This window comes from Gymnogyps californianus, chromosome 11, assembly GCF_018139145.2.
Source record: "Gymnogyps californianus isolate 813 chromosome 11, ASM1813914v2, whole genome shotgun sequence".
NCBI lineage: Eukaryota > Metazoa > Chordata > Aves > Accipitriformes > Cathartidae > Gymnogyps > Gymnogyps californianus.
The window spans coordinates 10556380-10575833 of record NC_059481.1 but is presented as its reverse complement, the minus strand read 5'-3'; the positions used below and the strand labels follow the sequence as shown (position 1 = coordinate 10575833).

Genomic DNA, 19454 nt, shown 5'->3' with positions numbered 1-19454 from the left:
AGGTGAGGATGGGAGCAGTACACACTGCTCCAGTGATAAGAACAAGGGTGTGTTAGCCTCTTTCCTGTTTACACGTTAAGATGGCAGCAAAACCAACATAGTTTTGTTGTTGCTCTTTAGCTAAAACTACAGTGAGAGATATGATTTTCTATTTTGTGTATTTCTATAGCATAACTGGAATTGATACAATCATGCTGTGAATTGCAAATATACTAAGCTGTCATATTTTGAAAAAGGATGGTTAGTGGTTACAGCATGTGACAGGAGTCAGGAGCTCGCTTGTGTTCCTGGCTCTGCAGAGCTGCCAGGTCAACTTTCTTCTCCTGATCGGGTGTACAGACAGGCACACATTTTGCCAGAAGCTGAGTAGAGCCAGGGATGCCGCTGCCCAGTCGCTGCCTGCAACAGCCGCTCACTCCAGGATCCCCTCCCGTGCACACACTCAGCAACACCAGCCACAGAAAGAGGTACCAGAGGAAAAGTCCTTACCTTGTCAGCAAAGTGCTTGATGATAAAAGCCTTATTTGACAAACGTGGTTTTTCAAAGAGGGCACATTTATTCAAATGAGTATTGTATAGTTTTTGGGCCCAAGTATCGTCTGAGCCTTTTGGCATCTATGGAAGAGAACACACAGCCATTTAAAACGTCTTGAAAACTTTTCAGCAGCAAAAGAAACTAAGAAGACGTGGGACAACACTCTGTGGTTTGCTTTCAAACTCCAACTCCTCGCATTTCCAGCACTGCCATAAGCAAGGAAGCCAGTAACCAGCTACGCACTTGCTTTTCTAACACTCTGGACTGGGCGCAGCCCAGCAGCAGGTACAGCTGCTATGTGACACATACGACGCTAGTAACGCTTCCAGTGTCACACACCTGAAGGCGGGGATCCAAGAGGTATGTTATCTGACTGAGCAGCATCTCAGCGGGTCAGAACTCATCCACCACCATTAGAGATTTCTTGTGATGCTTTGTGATACACAAGAACCCCAAGCTGGGTTTCCACTGAAGTAGACACCACACGCCATCCCCTGTACATGGCTTGGCATAAATTAAACTAAGATAAAAGACAAAAGGTGAGACACCAAACGAGAGGCAATTTGGATAAATCTGACAGGACCAAAGACTGCACTTGCTACACTCGGGAAAGAGAAAGTTGCCAGAGTCAAAACAAAGGTTGATCACAGACCCAGAAACAGATACATGATGAAGAGGAGGGGAAAAAAAAGCATGACTAAAACCATTTTTTCTCCTCCTGTAATTGCCAATTCTGTTTGTATGTTCTCCAAATCCTTTCAACAGCAGAGTGTCAAAATGATGGCTGTATGCAGATGACTTTTCCCCGTGCGGCCCCAGAAGCAGGACGGCTGATGACCTCTTTCTCTGTGAAAGCCCTTGAACACACACCTTGCACTCCTCATCCAACAGATCCAGAATTCCCATTTTGGCCTCTATGAGGTTGATGCAAGGCTGATTGTCATAGAAATCAATCAAGGTCCATGGTATTTGTTCCTTCATATATTCTTCTTGTTCCAGCTTAAAGACATGCTACAGGACAAAAACAAAACAGTTTTCTGTGAAATAAAATGCAGAACAAATATATCGAACTCTCACTTGAATTCATCTTGGCACATTAATCCAGGCTGTCAAGTGACACACTACTTCAACTGAATAAACCTTTTAACAAGTGTATGAAAAATAAATTAACCTTTTTTCCTGGCCTAAAAACAACAGACTAAATTAAAGCACTCATCCATATTCTCTGCAAATAAGGTCTGTTTTTTCCTATCTTTTTGCTATATTGTCCCACAATTACTATAAGCTCTTTTCTCTTATAAAAACAACATAAAACCCAGAAAAAGCCTCAAGTGCAGGAACAGCAACTTATAAAGTAGGATGTGCCATGCATTTATGATTTTGAAGTTATGAATACTGCTCTATTTCAAGTAAAATTTCACTATAAATACTTTTGCGTTTCCTTGTAAAAGAACAGAGCTCCATTTTCTCTTAAATGGCTGCTGATTTTTTTCTAAGATGACGCATTGCATTAAAATTTACTCTTCAGCAAAAACCTGCAAGAATGACTCTAGGAGTATTAGCACAAGAAATCCTTTAAGCAAAATTTTGTGGAAGATTTATCTGGTACGAAGATCAATAACAATGTAGTTGCATATTTATTCAAAAATATTACCACAGAAAACCCGCACAGCTTTAATGAAATGTGCATAGGATACAAATTAAAACTTCAGGAAAAAAAGATAATAAGATATTAAACAGGCAAACTGTGGTCTTAATAGCACAAGCACTCTTTTTAAAAACAAAAAGACTGCTGACTCCAGTTATTTTAAATGATGTTTTATCTCCCATTTAAATTTTAATGCATACTAACTGCTCTGGCAGGCAGAACTGAACTCAGAGCATATCCTACCAAGCAGCAAAGAGCAGCGCTGTGGGCAGGGTTCGGGGGCCGCCACAAACACAAGCCTCAGCTGCCCCCTGAGCTCAGCACACAAGCCCACGAACACCTTGCAGCTCTCCGGCACGCATCTGCCAGACAGGAGAAAACTACCCTGACAAAGCGGTTTATCCCTTTTATTTCATTAGCTTAACGCCACCCTTTCCAAAGCAGCGCTCCTTAATGGCACCCGCGGGAGCCATTCCCACCCCGCCGCTTAATGGCTGCATTACGCCGAGTTAATTCCTGACAGGAAAGCCGTGGTAGTGTTTTATTGGCGAGTCATATCCAACCTAAGTCCTGAAAGAAAACATAAACCCATTTCTTCATGGTAAAGGAATTAGCAATTACATGGTGAAAAATGTCTTCAGACCTGATCTTCCTTATGGGCTGTGGGTGGCCAGGCAGGGGAAGGGTGGCCAGGGAGGCCGAGCAGGCTGTGGAGACACGAGTGGCAGCCAGGCAGCCCCGGAGTGGCCTGCCTTCAGCTGGGCTTGGGCTGCCCCGGGTGGCACATGAACGCTTGCTGGCTGCCACCACACACAGGGCTTTAATTTTAAGCAACTTCCACCCCGTGTACCTGTACGGCAGCCCAATGGGTCCATGTCCACCGGCGCTGGGTTTGGTAGCTTGGCAGGGCATCAACACAAAAGCCCCGTCGCCTCGTCCTTCGTGAGACGAGTGCTTACAGCAACAGCGCGAGAGGGAAGGGAACACAGGGACAGCAATCTTTACTAAAGAAGCGAACCCTACAATTCTTAGAGTGACTAGATTTATGCTGTAGAGCTGAGAAAACTCTGAGATACTTTGCGCTTAGCAGTTATGACATCCCGCTTATGGAGCTGAAGCCAGCCATGGCACTACCAGCATGGAAAGGGCACTCTGGGGCTGGAAAGCCCAGCCTCCACTCCAGCACCCAGCTTACTCCCCAACATGCATCCCTGCCACTGGGATGAACAACGGCGTGGGGGGATCCGGTCCTGTGAGCACACACTGCCATGGAGGTATGCTCGTAAAGAGAGTTCAAAGCTATTCCTGTACTGCAGCACAGCCTAGCAACAGACCTGGCAGAAATAACTTCTCATCATTATGCAGGTAAGATATATAATTACAAACATCACTAAGGCTGAGGAGAGAGAGAAAATCGTGATCTCTCTGGAGGAGGGGGAAGAGGCGCCTCTTGCCACATGTCAGTTATCAACTTCAGGATGAGGCTGAAAACCCTCAAACAATAATGCCAGGAGAAGAAGCACGAGTGGCAGATTTCCAGCCGCGAAGCCCTGCTCTCTGCTGCCTGTGCACAGGCTCTCATTGGAGGTTACGGAGACACAGCTAACTCCAACTTCATCCACACGGTGCTCTCATTGACAGGCAATCTTGGGGTCTTAATTGCCAAGCACTGCTTCTGTCTTATAATTGTTACTGTGATCGGAATTTCAAATAGTCCCAGAGCAGCAGTTAGTCATAAAATCTATTTCTAGGAGATAGTCGATCTTTCCCCATCCCCCAAAGCCCACGGCCAGGACAGCTGGTTAATAGACTGAAGGAATTCGTCGTAACCACTGGGGACCCAATTAGCCGAATGGACTTGGGTGAGGGGAAAGGGAAGAGGAAATGCCAGTCATTTCCTACTTACCATATTGAACTGCTGCTGCAGTTTTTCATTGGCATAGTTGATACAGAACTGTTCAAAGCTGTTGATTTCGAATGTCTCAAATCTAAAATATGCAGATACTCAAAATTACTAGTGCAGTGAAAAAAACAGATTAAATGACCCCATAATTTTAAATTCCCTCCCTCCAGTCAAATTCATTGCATTATTCCAGGCACAAACAACCACAATCAAGCAACGAAGCACAGAGGGAAATGGCAAATTGCAGCACATGGGCAATTCAGTGATGCTCCCTCTTTACGTAGGGATCAGGAACACAGGGAAGGGACTGATGTTCCTGGAGAGCATGTTAGTTATCTTTGTCCTCTCTAGAAGTGCCACCCTGTAGGAACCATGAGATGACAATTCCCTTGTAACTTTCCCCAATGCAATACATAAAGGAACTACCAATAGTAAAAATCTGAAATCCCACTATAAATGTCAAACCTGAAAGTCAAGACAAAGATCTTAGATAGCATGTCAAAACTAAACACCTACTTCCTTCAGCTGGAATAAGCAGCTGCTAAGGGTTAGGTGTTTTTTGTGTAATCCACACAGCGCTACATGATAAAGACAAAGACGCTTTGCAGTAAGATAATTACGTAAGAGGTGTCATATCTCTGATGAAAAGACTCACCCATAAATGTCCAACACTCCAATGAAAGAATGCTGTTTTACAGTAGCGTGAAGGGCTTTGTTCACATGATCTACAATCCAGTTAAAGAGATTAGCATAGATATGTTTGGCAAGTGCATCTCTGGCATTGATGGCATGAAGTTTAGAAATTGGCTTGATGTAGGTTTCAGTGGCAGTTGCGAGTTTCCTATGGCAAAGCCAGTGGGCCATCTCTTCATACTCCACACCCATGAGGTCGCAGAAGATGGTGAGGGGTTCATGCTTGGGCTGATAAAAACAATCTTGTTAGGTCTTGAAACAGTATTACCAATAGCATACATGCAATCACGCAATCAGAACTACCTGCCTGCAGTGATCCAACAATAAGCACAACAATAAGCAGCAACAGCAGCTTCCTCAGCTCTTCCTCCTTCAAAACGTAACAAGTTCCCTACCTACTTACCACATTCACAGCACTGAAGTAAACTAGTGAATCACAGTTTCCCTAAAGGCATTTTACTATACTTATGTTCACCAAAAAGCCCCACACAGGGAACCCGCAACCTTCACAAAAATGAATCACCTAGCTTCACAGGGATGGACTTGGTATTTTGAATTCTTATAACTAACTCAGTTTTGAGTGAAGAAGCTAGAGAAATGCAGAGGACAGGACATCAGCTGTGTGCTGGGGACAGAATGGACTACAGCTCCCGAGTGGTGCTCTCGTCTGCACCACGCATCATACATCCATGGCAGGGAGTGATTGGCAATGCAGCATCACAGCCCAACAAGAACAAAGAAAAGTATGGAAGGGCTTTAGTGCTCTGGTCTCAGTATTTAACACCATATTTTGTCAGTGAACTCTGGAGACAAACATGAAGAGATTGGAGCACACAAGTGATGTTCTCTAACTCTCAAATTGGACTGCACAAGTGAAAAAATTGACCTTTGTTTAACCAAGTAAAATCAACTAGCAAGGCTTGCACACTGAGATCGGTATATAAGATTTCTGCATAAAAAACATGGTACGCTTACCACTCAATGAGTTAAGATACTACACCTCGTGACTAACAAGCAAACCAATAGCTAGAACTCAAGGAGGACAGACAGGTCTTTCCTCCTAAGGAACTCCCCTAACACTACTTCCTCATCACATTCACTTTGCACCCAGTGGCTCAACAGCACGCTGACAAGCAGTATCTTGACAAGGACAGATTACAGCGGACTGTTACTACATGCCCAGTAGCTTCAGGGTACATCAGCTTTATCTTTCTATTTCCACATCCTTCTGACTTCTCTGGGGCTTCTTCCAGTCCTTACAGCATACAGGTCTCATGGCAGTGCTGTGACACCTCCAAAATGCAGTTAACTGAGCATGTCTTCTTTCAGTTTAGCCATGCCACTTTAAGCGGCTCAGAAGACAATAATAAAGTAATAATAATAATGAACATTGCACAAAAGAGTGTCACATTAGGGTTACTCAAGCTGACATTAAACAAACTGATTCATTCACACAGCACCATGCGGAGCCCTTTGCTGAGCTCCCTGAAGCACCACCATTGTATCACCATGCCAGCGCTTCCTAGGCAGACCGGTCTGCAGAGCTCTGCAATGACATGGCTATTATCAGAGAACAGCACGGCTCAGGTAGCAGATGCCATTGAGCAGACATTCACCGCCTGCTAGATGTTGACCAGGTCAGGATAGGATTGCACAGGAATTTGCAGCTTTGTACTAGCTCATTCAGTGGGATTCCTGCATTGGAGATACCCATTACAACACAGGCTAGCTCATCATGTCCTGGGGCTCATCAGCTTTCTACCTGTGATCATTAAATGATGCTTTCTTTGTAGTGAAAATCTTTTTAAGACACACCAAAGAGCCAGACTATTGCTGTGGTTTCACAGCAGCTATCCATTAGATCCCACGGACAGATGGTGTCAGACCAGGCACACTGATCATCTGTGGCCCGATGAAGGACCTGTTGTCTCAGCTCCAGAAACTGCTACTGCAGATTCTTGAGAAAGCGACTGATAGTAAAATGAGAAAAAAACCCAGCAACTGTTGCTACTATTTGAAGAGAGAGAAAGATGAAGGCTGTGTAGTCCAGCAGTAGACATTCAAGGAAAGGCAAAAGGAGAAACCGGTCGCTTGTCAATACAAGGAAGAGTGATAAGCCAGATCTTTTTTGTTTCTCATCTCCAGAACATGGACTTCAGTAAGAAGCCTTAGTCCTCACATCATGAGGAGTTTTTTTTCAGATCAGACTATGCAGTCCTCATTGCTGACCTCCACAAAGGTAAAAAAGGACTGATAAAACCACAACATTTAGATGAGTCACGCGAATCAGATCTGTATATCCTATGCTTATGTCTAGACATCCCAGAGGACTTTGCAAAGCATTTGCTTTGCAATTATTTAGGCCATTTTGGCATTTAACATTAAAAAAAAACCATCCTGCAAAGTATTTACTGTAGGCAGGGAATGTATTCATGTAGGAATCTAGATCTAGACACCTGCCCAGGACTTCAAAGCTAGCCTGTCTGGTATACTTCTCTAGGACAGATCAATTACAGTTTTGAAATGAAATTAAGGCAGCCACTGTTATAATACAGAGAGTACTGTCTAAAGCCTCTAAACTGAGAAGAGTTGAATCCATCTGCAAAAAGAACTGTGAAAATGTTAAAAAATTAGAAATAAACACATTGCTTGCGTTTTTATATTGTTACTCTTCTTCAGAAGGGGTCCCTGCAAATAAGCAGAAGGCAGAACTGTCAGAGTAGAAACCATGCCCTTCAGCTCATCTACTACTCACAGGAATAGTGCAGCTGTCAGAATCCCGAGATGCAAACTCCACGTTGCCCAAGTGAAGGATGCCAGCAAGGATTCGAAAAATTCCCATCTGGTAGGAATCACTAATTCCTGAAAAATTATGAATAAAATGTTTTGAATGGAGAGAGAAATAAAGAACCACAAGCTGCAGCTGATGAAAAGTTTTATTAAGAGAAAAACAGTGACCGCTGCATGTTTTTTTCAGAGACTTTGGCATTTGACAGTACTGCTTGGCTCCACTTCTATTAAAAACATTTTACAACCAGATGCAAAAAAAAAATCCATTAAAATGAACTATTTAATTTGCTGTTTCAAAGTGCTTTGTCAGTGACCTCCAACACTGTATATGCTACACCAAGGGAATCCACCATTTATGTTCATATAATGCATGCTCCTCCTACACTAGCTATGTGATTCCACTGCAATTTAAATACCTTCTTAATGCAATAAAAGTATCTCAGTCCCAAAGTTTATCAAACTCTCCTGTTTTTAAACACAACAGAGTATGAAGAAAACATACACAAACAACATAGAAAACACTTGCTAGTACATTGGATTTGGGATATGACTGTTTTACAAATTACCTAGCAAAGTGCAGGCCTGCCTGGTGTTTACCATTTCCTTAGCATCATTGACACCATCAATCACAGGGCTTCCACCTTGCTTTGTATAGTGAAAGTAATTTGCATTCCCTGTAAGAGAAAAAACAAATCTTTTACACACACTGATGCAGAAATTCACAGCACATCTGTAAAGCTGTGTAATGATTAAGTTGCTCTTGGCAGAATCCATGACTTGAAATATGTCAGTATATTTTTGCCTTCTGGCTCATAGGACCCACTTATTCTGGAGAAAAATTTTTTCAAGATCTAACAGTGCAAATAAGTATTCTTAAGCTACCTGGTTCCTACAATAGGCCCTCAAGCATAGTCTCTACCTAACCTTGGTTCAGACTTCCACACCTGTGGAATTATCACTTTGGAAGCAATTATTCTCCAAGTCTGAGCCAACCACCCAGGTGTAAGGTAGGTGCAGAGTTGACAGCAGCAGCACTTTGGAATTATGTGGCAGATATTATTATGCTCTTATTGCATCAGGATATTTTAAAAATTCTATTTTCCCCATTTTCTTCTTGTTTCTAATTTATGGTCTGGTTTAGTCTTATGAGTATCTGTGATCCGTTCTGGCTGAGAAGTCATGGTTGGAGAACTGATAGCTTCACACCACTCTGGGGACAGCACTGGGCTTCACTGGGAGAGCAGTAGCTCTCCTGGGTACTGTGTAAATTCCTATGGTTTCAGTGGCCATGCTTCCAGCTGCAGTAACAGACTCCTTTTCTTCTGATCTGCTAAGGTTTCAAGAATGCTGAAAGAGGAGTCTGCTAAATGGCTTCTTTAGTTATAATTACATCAGTTCCTTTCTTTCCTGTGTCAGCAGATGTGAATCCTAAATGTGCCAGGATAGTGCAGAAGAGCAGAGAAACACTTCAAAACCAGAACGATATTTCAGAAATCAGCACTGACAGGCTGTGCGGTTTTCCCACTATGAAGCTAACTTTTAAATATATACAAGAAGCACTGAAATTTATATTGTATTTTAAAAATGATGAGGTGATTGCCTGTCTCAAGGTCATCATCATGCCTTTCTTTTACAAAGTACCAGTTCCTGTTAAATGAGAAAGCTTTCCGTTATCAACACTTTAATTTGAAAAATAAAAAATTTCACTTATCAGTTTTGTGATCACCAGGTTAGCAGAGATGGTAAAGTAATTGTTGGTAACAGCCCAAGTGAAAGTATGCAGATGCAAAATAAGCTTTTCAGGTGCTTATGCCAGAAATGGTGAAATTCTCTAGTAGCTGAAGCCATGGAAAAAAGGTTTTAAAGGACCAAGAGAAGAGAATGTCACACTTGCCACTGGAAAGCTACTCTGGAATCCAGGACATAGTAAGTCCTAGTGATTACAACTGCAGTGTATTAGAGTATGCTGAATAAACAAATCTGTTACTTTCGTTCTATCTAAAGAACAGAAAGTCTGAGATCTGCCATTTTAGTTATTTTCAATATATTTTAGTATTTGAAGGTTTGAAAGTTTAGAATTTAAAAGCCAGCAATTCTTCTTTTGGTTCTATGGATCAAAAAGCTCAGAGATGCTGCTTTGTACCTACAATTGCACAACACAATGAATGTGAATTTCATACCTAATCGTAGAGTTTTAAACTCAGGTAATGCTGCAGAGGCACAAAGTTGGTAAAAGATGTGGTAATTTCTCTCCTCTTCTGCCTTTAAAAAGAAAGGAATTGATTATTTTTCACAACTTAACAAGTGCCAGAAACATCAATGAGTAGAAAAGAATTACTATATTTAATGCTTTCTCTAGCATTACATTAAGAGCATAGAAGCCACATGGAAAAAGGAAAGATAAATCAGCATCTATCATTTCCTTCTTGATTAATTTAATCCAGTTTCAACAGCAAGAAGCATGCAGACATTTTCATTTCAAAAAAATGTATGATTTCACTTTTCAGAACTGTGGATTACTATTAAATATACATCAGGATTCTATGGGTGGGTGAAATGATCATTCTTAAAAGCTCTTCTTTTTCCAAAAATAACTAATACCATTCGCCGCAGCATTTATAGTAAGCTGGTGAAGGGAGTATCTTTCTTGCCAAGGCAAAGCTGGAATTTTAAAATGAAGGACAATCACAGCTCAGAAGGTTATGACTCATGACCAACACCATAATTCTGAACTTAAGCGCTCTAAATTTCGTTTTATATACCTTTTGGCAGGCAGTCAAGGATAAGTCCGTTTTTACTGAGCTGTAGACTATAAGTTAGGTAAAGATGAAGTGTGGGAGACAAAAAGGTTGTGGATCGGTCCAAGTATGAAATACAAAAATGAAGAGAGTTCAAGAAAGATGAAATTACATATTCTCATTTGCCTAAATAATGGCAATTAAGACTCATTCGTAATTATTGCGATGGCAGTGGGTTTTAACAAGAAAGTGAGCTAAGATGGCAGCTTTACAAACCACAACAGAGAGCTCTTCTTGCACATGAGTAGTTTCTGCCAGGTTTTGAAGCCCCTGTTCTATAATACTATGGTAAGCACAAAATCATATCTAGTAGTGCACTGAAAGTAGTTCATGTTTAAATACACAGGCTTTTTAATACACATTTTACAGCTACGAATAATTCATATAATGAAGGGCTGACTTGGTTTTCCTTTTCTCCCCCCTCCCCACGTGCTACATTAAAAATACACTATTACAGCCATCTCTTAGGAGAGATACCTAATATCAGCAAGCAATAGCTTTTTTTTTTTTAGCATAGTCACACAAATATACAATAAGAAGACTGCATCAGTATTACCTGAAACACCACTCTTGATTTTTCCAAGAGGTAAGTTCTCATGTTAGCACCAATGATTCGATACCTCTTATCAAAACCAATTTCAATATATTTCCCAAAGCGACTGCTGTTGTCATTCCTCGTAGTTTTGGCATTTCCAATAGACTGAAAAAAGGGAATATTGTAAAGGTTAAACAGCTTTTAGAGATTATCGACTCTATTTAATCATCTACATGGCTCATAAATACTTAACAACATTAATTTTCTCCTGGTTTCAAAATAATCAAGAATTCAATAAAGAACAATCTCGGCCCGGTCAGCAGGTTACATCAAAATATGGTTATTTCATTAACACAAGATCGGGAGCCGATCTTCCTAGCAATGATTTCACTTCCACATAGTCTAATTTTCCAGCTACAAAATCCTTTATTGCTCTCTGAAGTCTTTTAAAAGGAATTAAAGAGTCTAAAAGAATGCTCACATATACCCAGATTTTGTCTAAGGACTTAATAAAACTATAACAATTATTTCACATTGTATATATTCATATATGTATGTGTACAGATATATGTATAGTACTTGCAGCCTCTGTAAGTCTACCTATCATAAACCCACAGTCCAGCAAACAGCCCCTATGTTCTGTCTGGGTAACAGTTCATTATTATCATGATTACTCTATAATCAACAATATTTCCAAACTACTTCTGCAAACATATCATTATAAAATATTTACTGTGTGCCTAAATATAATCTAAAACTTAACATGTACAGACTCATGTCATTTGCCTGAAACTGGATCCCTTCCATAGCAGCTTGGTTACTGACTCAGAGACAGTCTTCAATGCTGCCCTACGTGCCTAACTTTCTTAGATTAATTCAATACCGCTTCATACACAATAAACAATATTTAATGTGTTTCCTCTACAGTATGTGGTCTTCGGATGCCCAGGGCAAATGATGACTGTGGTTCCTAAACGGTCTTGGTGCACCTCTGCCTTACCTCATCAGCGTTAGGATTCAACCCGCAACAGGTACCAGCTGGATATATCAGAATTCAAGGCATGCAAATCACAACATGCTGAACTTCAAAGAAAAGCATTTTCTCTTCTCAATTAGATCGTGTTTTAGACATCATATAGCAATTCACCTTCCAAAAAAAATCCTAAAGATATCTCTGTATCAAAAGGAACGGCATTTGGAGTAATTCAGATAACAGCACACTGCCTTTTATCATACGCCACTGTGTGTATGTTATCAAGTACCTAACTCTGAAGTGCACCATAACTAAAGAACACAGAGTTGTATCTATGTCCTAGTTTCCTAGTTCACGTAGCCATCCATAGGAACTCTGTACTGAATAAAACTTGGGAAAAACAAATGAGAGCAAATAGCAATGCTGAGTATCGGTATTCCAAATCTGTAAACAAAAGGCCAGTGAATCGGTAAGGGCTAGCCGGGTACAGCACGGAAAGCGGGGATTAGACTTTCAGAAACCCCATTACAGCAGCAGCAGCACACACACCTGACCGAGCAGATGTCAAAGTGGCTATCAGATGAACAGTTGCTATAAAGGATGTAAGAACAAATTGCATCTCTGCAGTTCTAAGAAATACTGAATTCATTCAAACTGAATGTACTCAAACTGCATGTCTTCTGTTTTAAAATTATTGCTACTGTGACATATTTTGGTGGTGGTGGTGGTAGCAATATAATATTACAATATTTTCAGAAACCAATTATTACTTTGAAAGGTATTACAAAAACAGTTAAGAAAGTCTTTGGTATTATAAGATTGCTTATCAGAGTACATACTAAGCTGTACAATTCGCATAGCTGTAACGGGTAACAAAGAATAAGAGGCAGGAAATTACATATAAAGATGTGTTTTAAGACTTGACAACTTCTACATTTGCAATAGGAAAACTGTATATAGTTATTGACTAGAAAACTAATTACTCAAATATTTGCTAGAAATGTATAGTGGTCACTTGATATTACAGAGTATTTAGTAGGCAAAAATGATGTGAAATTCTGACACTAATGATGGTGGCTCATAAAATGCTGATGTTTAGGTTGTCCAAACAGAAATTAAAAAATAAAATTACCTTCTGCTCCTAAGATTTTACAATCAACTTAGCAAATGAGGAGTTTCCTGTTTCTAAAATGAATTACTCATTTTCTTCCTAATCTACATGGGTTAATTTTTGTTTCCGCTGATTTACCAACTGAGGAATTCAAAACATTAATTTTGCTATCCTAGAGTCTGTCTCAACACCAGATTTCACAACACTCACTCTAAAGCTTATTTAAAGTTCAAGTGTTTGAAGTTAAAACAATAACTTTCACCCACTTACAACAATGTTTAAAATAATTGAAATTTTAGATACACCCAGGTTCATGAAATTGTTGTTATCCCTAGAAAATAAAAATAAAGCACCACCATTGTTTTTTAGCAGATAAAAAAAGGTATGGATGGAAAGTTCATTTGTAGTCCTCAATTTAAAATTTCCTTGCTTTGGAAATTAAATCAGACAATTAGTGGTGAGCTGATGGCCACTGACTGGGAGGTAGGGTCCAAGGAGTGAGAGAAAAGGATGTTTGGTTTAGGCTTTGAGACCAAACAAAAGAAGTGGCACAGGGAAACCTGTAGACAGTCTGTATTTCACCCAGCAAACAAATAGCAAACCACAGGCCCATCCTGCAGAGTCTCCTACCGTAGCTGTCACTTAGCAGACAGGCGGTGAGGACGCGGCCGCCTGCCTGGCCCCAGGTACCACCTCCGTGGTACGCAGGGGAAGGCAGAAGGGGCGTTCGGCACCCCTGGTCCTGTTAGCCACGCACCAATCTGAACGTGGCCCAGGATGGTATGACACTTACTGCAAACATTGGAGCAGTGAAAGGAGTACTCTGGGATTAGCTCACAGCTGCAAAATTGCCATTGCTCCCCAGGGCCCAGGCTGCTCCCGCTGGGGTAGGTGCAGCTCAAGGCAAGTCTCAGCTCCCCTGGCTTCCTCCCATAGCTGGACATTCGGATCCCTCAACAGCAGAGCCCACTGCCCACCATGGCACAGCTTGTTTTATCCCACAAAACAGTTTCAAAACAGCACACAGCACCGCAAACCAGGCACAATTACCTTGTGACAGAACACACACAACTGTGATGGGGGCAGCTATAGTTTGAGTATCATGAACTCCTCATGGCAGGAGGAAAGAAGGAATAAAACATAGTTCATTTTTAAAAATACCTGAGAAAGAAAACAATGGCAGCATTTTGCATTTCACATTTCACTGCGCACACGCCGTTTACTCGTGTCCATCTACTAATACTTTACACTATTGCATAGACATGCTAAACATCTACCAAGGCATCATTTGTCCTAAGTATTTTCTTAGGTTGTCCATAGGCACGCGCATGTGCGTGCCTATAGACAGTGCTACTTCTTTCAAGGAATTCCCCCAAGACTTCGTCTCTGATGAATCATTTAACGTAGTTCCAGAACTTCAGCTATAACTTGAATCTACACAGGTAGGCAAAGACACAAAAAACAATTCTGATGAGCCTAAGAAATGTTTTATGCTTGGCCACGACACCAGAATTACAGCATCTCCTGAGCTTCTCAGAGAACAGAGGTCCTGAAGCAGGAGGGAACCGTACATGTTATTTCAGTCTACTGCCAGCATCTACACTCCCCAGCCAACGGCTTTGGGACTTGACTACAGTTAGTTACACAAATTTCCAGAACTGAAACTTTAGTCTGAGCTAATTATAGCAAAATTATGTCTTCTGTCGTGTTCTTCCCCTCTGAAAGAAACTGTGTGCATTCCACGTAACTTTGCTTTTTCATCTCAAATTGAACATTTGCTTTAGTCAACAACTCTCTTCACTTCAAAGTATAATCTACCTGCCCCCACTGTGTGATGTACATGTTCGGTGGGTAAGACCAGAAGTTTTAATCCTCTTCGGAATTTTACACACAAAAGCAGTCTTCTGCACTTGCATCTGGCCAGCGGTCTGGGAACTACCAGTGTTACAAAGCTGAACAGATTTAAAGCAGTATTCATACAAAAATTACTTTGTTATGTGAAATACATTAACAATACTGAAACGTTACCTCCCATTTTCTCTCTATCTTTCATAAATACTACACAAAATGATGCCTAAAGCACCTCTTGGTAAATGGATTAAAAAACAAAATTTTGAAATATATTTATTCTAGGTTCTTTGATCCTTAAAAAAAGTATGGATTGCTCTCTCTATTGAATGCTTATGTTAGCCCCAGAATAACAAATGCAGCTGGAGGGTGGGGGTTAGTGCAGTAGCTCTCTTACCTCCATGATGGGGTTGGAGGCCAAGACTTTCTCCTCAACATTGGCTTCACTGGCAGATCCACTGACCGTGGCAAAGTACCTCATGGCATACTTAGCAGAGACGGTCTTTCCAGCTCCAGATTCCCCACTGACGATGATTGACTGATTTCGCTCATCTCTGAAACACAAGAGACATGTTAATTACCAGCTGTTCTCTCAAGGACACTTATTTTTTGTGTCCCCAACTTGGCAACAACCCTTCCACCATAAATGTTAGCAATACAGCAATAATGTAAATGCATGTGGCAGAAACAAGGCTGTTAGTGACCAAGCTGCCTGAATGGCTGATTGGACTGCCTGCAGCCAGGATGCTCAGTCAGGACTGATGCTGCCGTGACAGTCCAGCCAGCCAGCAGAGCTGCTCTAGAGAACCTGGCTACAGTAAAGTACTTGTTACCACTATTCACTACGTGCTTCTGCAGCTACTTCTATCCAGAGTCTGCGGTACAGTGCCCCACTAAATTATCAGTGCTCATTAGTAAAGATCATTAATGCCATCTTACAGATAGAGAAATCAACAGCAGAGTCAGCAACAGAAACCTTTCGTCCTTCTTATCTAATCACCAGCTTTTCCCAGAATTGTTCTGAATCTGAAAAATTCAAGCAGGGCTGTTCAGGACACAAATAGCAGCTCTGGAGTGAAGACGATCCCTTTGTTGTGAAGTAATTTCTTCTCATTTAAAAAAAATAATCTCCATTTGCTACTAAAACAATTTTCTCCCATCTCAAAGAGGGCTCTATCCATTATCCCCAATTGTATGACTAATAAACACACTACAAAATAACAAAGATAGAAATTAGCATTTATATAGACTGAAACTTTTAAAATAAAGACCATACATGCTTTATACAGTATTTTTTATTTCCAAAGCAAAAGAAGTTAAAATGAATGATATGTCAAAATACTCCTATGAGCTGGGTGAGCTTAACTCTATCTTACATACTAGGAAGTGGAGAAAGGAGGAATAAAATTTTACCCCAAAGCTTTACAGAGCTGGGGCTGGAACACAGAAAGTATAGCCAAGCCCCAGACCAGGCTACACTTACAGCACAGCAACTGTGAATGAAATTTCAGGCACGCACATGTTCAGGCAGCACATATACAGTCTGCACGGCCTCCAAATGCCTGCTGAGGCCATCAGTAAATGCTACGCAGAGGAAGCGAAGAAATATGCTTGGAAAAACTGTTTGTGGTTTCTGTAGCCTAAAGGTCCTCCAGAAGACCTGGGGTTCTATTTCTGAGACGGTCAAAAAAAAGCTGCTGATGAAATTACAAAGCTAAATTACAGATCACTTTGTTACTCTCAAGCTGTTACCTATCTTCAAAAAACATCGCCAAGCCCCCAGATAAGAGCACAACTCCAGCATCTACTTCGTGCTGCACAAAGACGTAGGCTAAAGTAGCCTCTGGTTATGTCACGCATCTCCAGGAGAGCCAAGGTGGGATTCGTTTAACCAAACGAATGTATCAGTTGAAGCAATTTTCCACATTTTGGTAAAAGGAAATTACTTGAAATGGCTGACTGCTGATTTAAATTTAATAGGAAAGTGTTAAGAAGATCAAAGCAACCTAATTTTATGTTCTCAACTTCCATTTAACACATGCGATAGGTGCGAATGACTACAGCACAGTTCACACATTCACATACACCAAGCTGTCAGTCCCAGTGGGAAAGTTGTGGGAAAGCATAACTATTCAGCTTGATACTGGGTTGTGTGTAGTCCAGGTTACAAAGACTGAACTGCCAGAGATGCCAGCCTTGGCCACAGGAAGATGAAAACACCCGTCTCATTACAGTGGCCATCAAGTCTGCTGCACACGCTCCTGAGGGAGGTCTGTGGTGCCTGGGATGGCTTGCAATAGCGATGAAGATTTCCAGCTGGGAAAGGACGAAGAAACACTCTTGCTTCTTCCCCATTCCCCCTCCCAGAGTCCACTGGTGGTAGATAGATGTGCATGAGGGACAGCCTGTAGCTCTGCATATCAGGAGGTGGCGTGAGTTATATGGATGCTCATGGCCAAAAAGAGCAGCGGAAGGACGTGGGAGAAGTCCAACCGGACACATAACATCTAGACTTAAATGGGACAACCGATAACAAACAATTTTCCTCTCACACAGACAGTTCCTGCAGTGAGTCAAAAACAGAGAACAATTTCTTCACAGGACTGGCACTGCTGTCTCTTTTATTCCTACTGTGCTCTTTCAAATAGAAAAAAACAACCCCATACCATTCTAAAATATGAAACTTCTGGTCTGATTTCAGGAGCTGCCTAACACAGGAGATGGGCAACAACATAACAAGCTTTTCATCTGTAGATCACCAGCTCTGCTTCATGTATTAAATATCATTAAATATATGAAGACTTGGGAAGCTCAAGTCCTATGAAATGTATCCTCTGATGATTAAGCTTATTTTTAGCTTAGTTCCCAAAGTACAAAAGGCTTTCAGAAAACAAAGTAATGCAACCTCAGTACTACAGACTTCTGACAAAACTGTCAACAAAAAACTAAGTCTGTTGCCAAGAGAGGAACATCAAAATAAAGGTGTCTCATTCTAACTGTCACATCCCTGAAGGACATGTGTGAGAACGTGGAAAGTGCACACTGGTTTTGCAGTCCCTAGTCCCTCCTCGGGAGCTCAGGAGCGGTAGGAAACACTAGGCTCTTCAGAGCACTGCAGACGAGGGAGCTCCATGTTTTCAAAGACAGTAATGGAAAAATGAGGTTGAAATAATTTCTCCTTAAGAATACTGTTGCTAATTAGCCTAGAGTTTCCTTCCCCCATGTCATAAGATACGAAGACGTACTCTTCTCCTTAGCACTCATTCATGTGCTCAGGAATAAGGGATCCATTATTATATTACTGTATAAGTACATATACACGTACGCTTTTCATAAATTCACCTAGAGAAGATACAGCTGGCTCTGTGCAAGCTGAAAACGTTGCTGCCATCTCTTCTGCAATGAATATTTGTGTTTGCAGCAGCTACAGCAATCATGAGAAACAAAGGGCTCACTCATTGTCTGCAGCGGAGTCCTCTCGCATCACCCTGCCAGCGCTCCATCCACACTCAGAGCCACTCTTGTCTTCAAAAGTATATTAGTCCATTGTTTTGCTTTAACACACTGGAGTGACCATCCTCTAGCATATTATTCTTTCTGCTTTTTGGCAGAGAGAAAGGAAAGCACAACAAAACGCCCAAGATCACACTCGACATTTGAAGAAGGAGAAAGGACAGTGTAACACAACACCCCAAACACAACAGTGGCAGGGGATGAGCTGTTACTGCCAGAACCCCAGGGAAGACTTGGCATATGGACGTCCTACCACAGGCAGCAAGATACTCAGTCTTTCAAGAAGGAGGGTGGGGTAGTCCTGCCAGGCAGCTGTGTCAGCTCAGCAGAGGGCTCTTTTATGTCATTAAACTTTAAAGAAACAAAATGCCACATTGAAAAGAAAATAACAAGTAAAATAGAATCAAAATACCTTGGACAGTGCATGAAATGGCAGTGAGAATTATTTTTAATGGTTTGATATCAAGCCAAGCAATGGTCCATCTAAAATATAACCTCTGCTTATGCCAAATGAAATTTTCATAATCAGGTTGCATCAAAACCAAAACAAAATAACAAAAAAACAAACCAAAAGAAAGGAAAAAATCCCCAGAAAACACAAGTAACAGCACCCTGAGTTCTTTCTCAGGTATAAATAACACCTTTGGAGTTATTTTTAGTTAAATCATTAGTCCCCAACCTTTGACCTGACATTTTGAGCACTTAACATGTCACCAGTCAGAAAAAAAATGTATAGTTAAAACTTTCAGCCAACGAAACAAGTAAGTAGGGCAACAGCATTATGTGTGACACCACTTTGCAGCCTGATGCCACAATCCATTATCTATGCAATATTTCTTCATCTTCTTGGAGCTTTTTCTCTGAATAAAGCACATAATTAGATGATTTTAAAATAAAGATTACTTCTGAATGGAGGGAACATTTTAATTACGTTTTTACAAAGAGAAATGAGGGAAAGCAAGCTGGGAGACAAGAAGGTGGAAGAGTCCTCTTTCACCCAAAGGTGGATAACGATCGCATCCTAGGATACAGAACTACATTATAGTGATATGATACTAAGCCAAATTGTCTTGAAAAGAGGTGTTTAACCCCAGCAGACTGAAACAG

The 19454-nt window shown here is 41.1% G+C and overlaps 1 protein-coding gene across 1 annotated transcript in view; it reads right to left on the bottom strand.

The window, feature by feature from the left end:
• MYO5A (myosin VA) overlaps window positions 1–19454 on the bottom strand; it is a 105257-nt gene that overhangs the window by 45440 nt on the left and 40363 nt on the right. The window contains exons 5-13 of the mRNA XM_050903006.1: window positions 15232–15388; window positions 10924–11067; window positions 9750–9831; window positions 8136–8243; window positions 7535–7641; window positions 4742–5007; window positions 4090–4171; window positions 1406–1546; window positions 490–615 (exon numbers count right to left, since the gene is read on the bottom strand). Of these exons, the coding sequence (XP_050758963.1) occupies window positions 490–615; window positions 1406–1546; window positions 4090–4171; window positions 4742–5007; window positions 7535–7641; window positions 8136–8243; window positions 9750–9831; window positions 10924–11067; window positions 15232–15388 (1213 nt within the window). The remainder of the gene's footprint in view (window positions 1–489; window positions 616–1405; window positions 1547–4089; window positions 4172–4741; window positions 5008–7534; window positions 7642–8135; window positions 8244–9749; window positions 9832–10923; window positions 11068–15231; window positions 15389–19454) is intronic.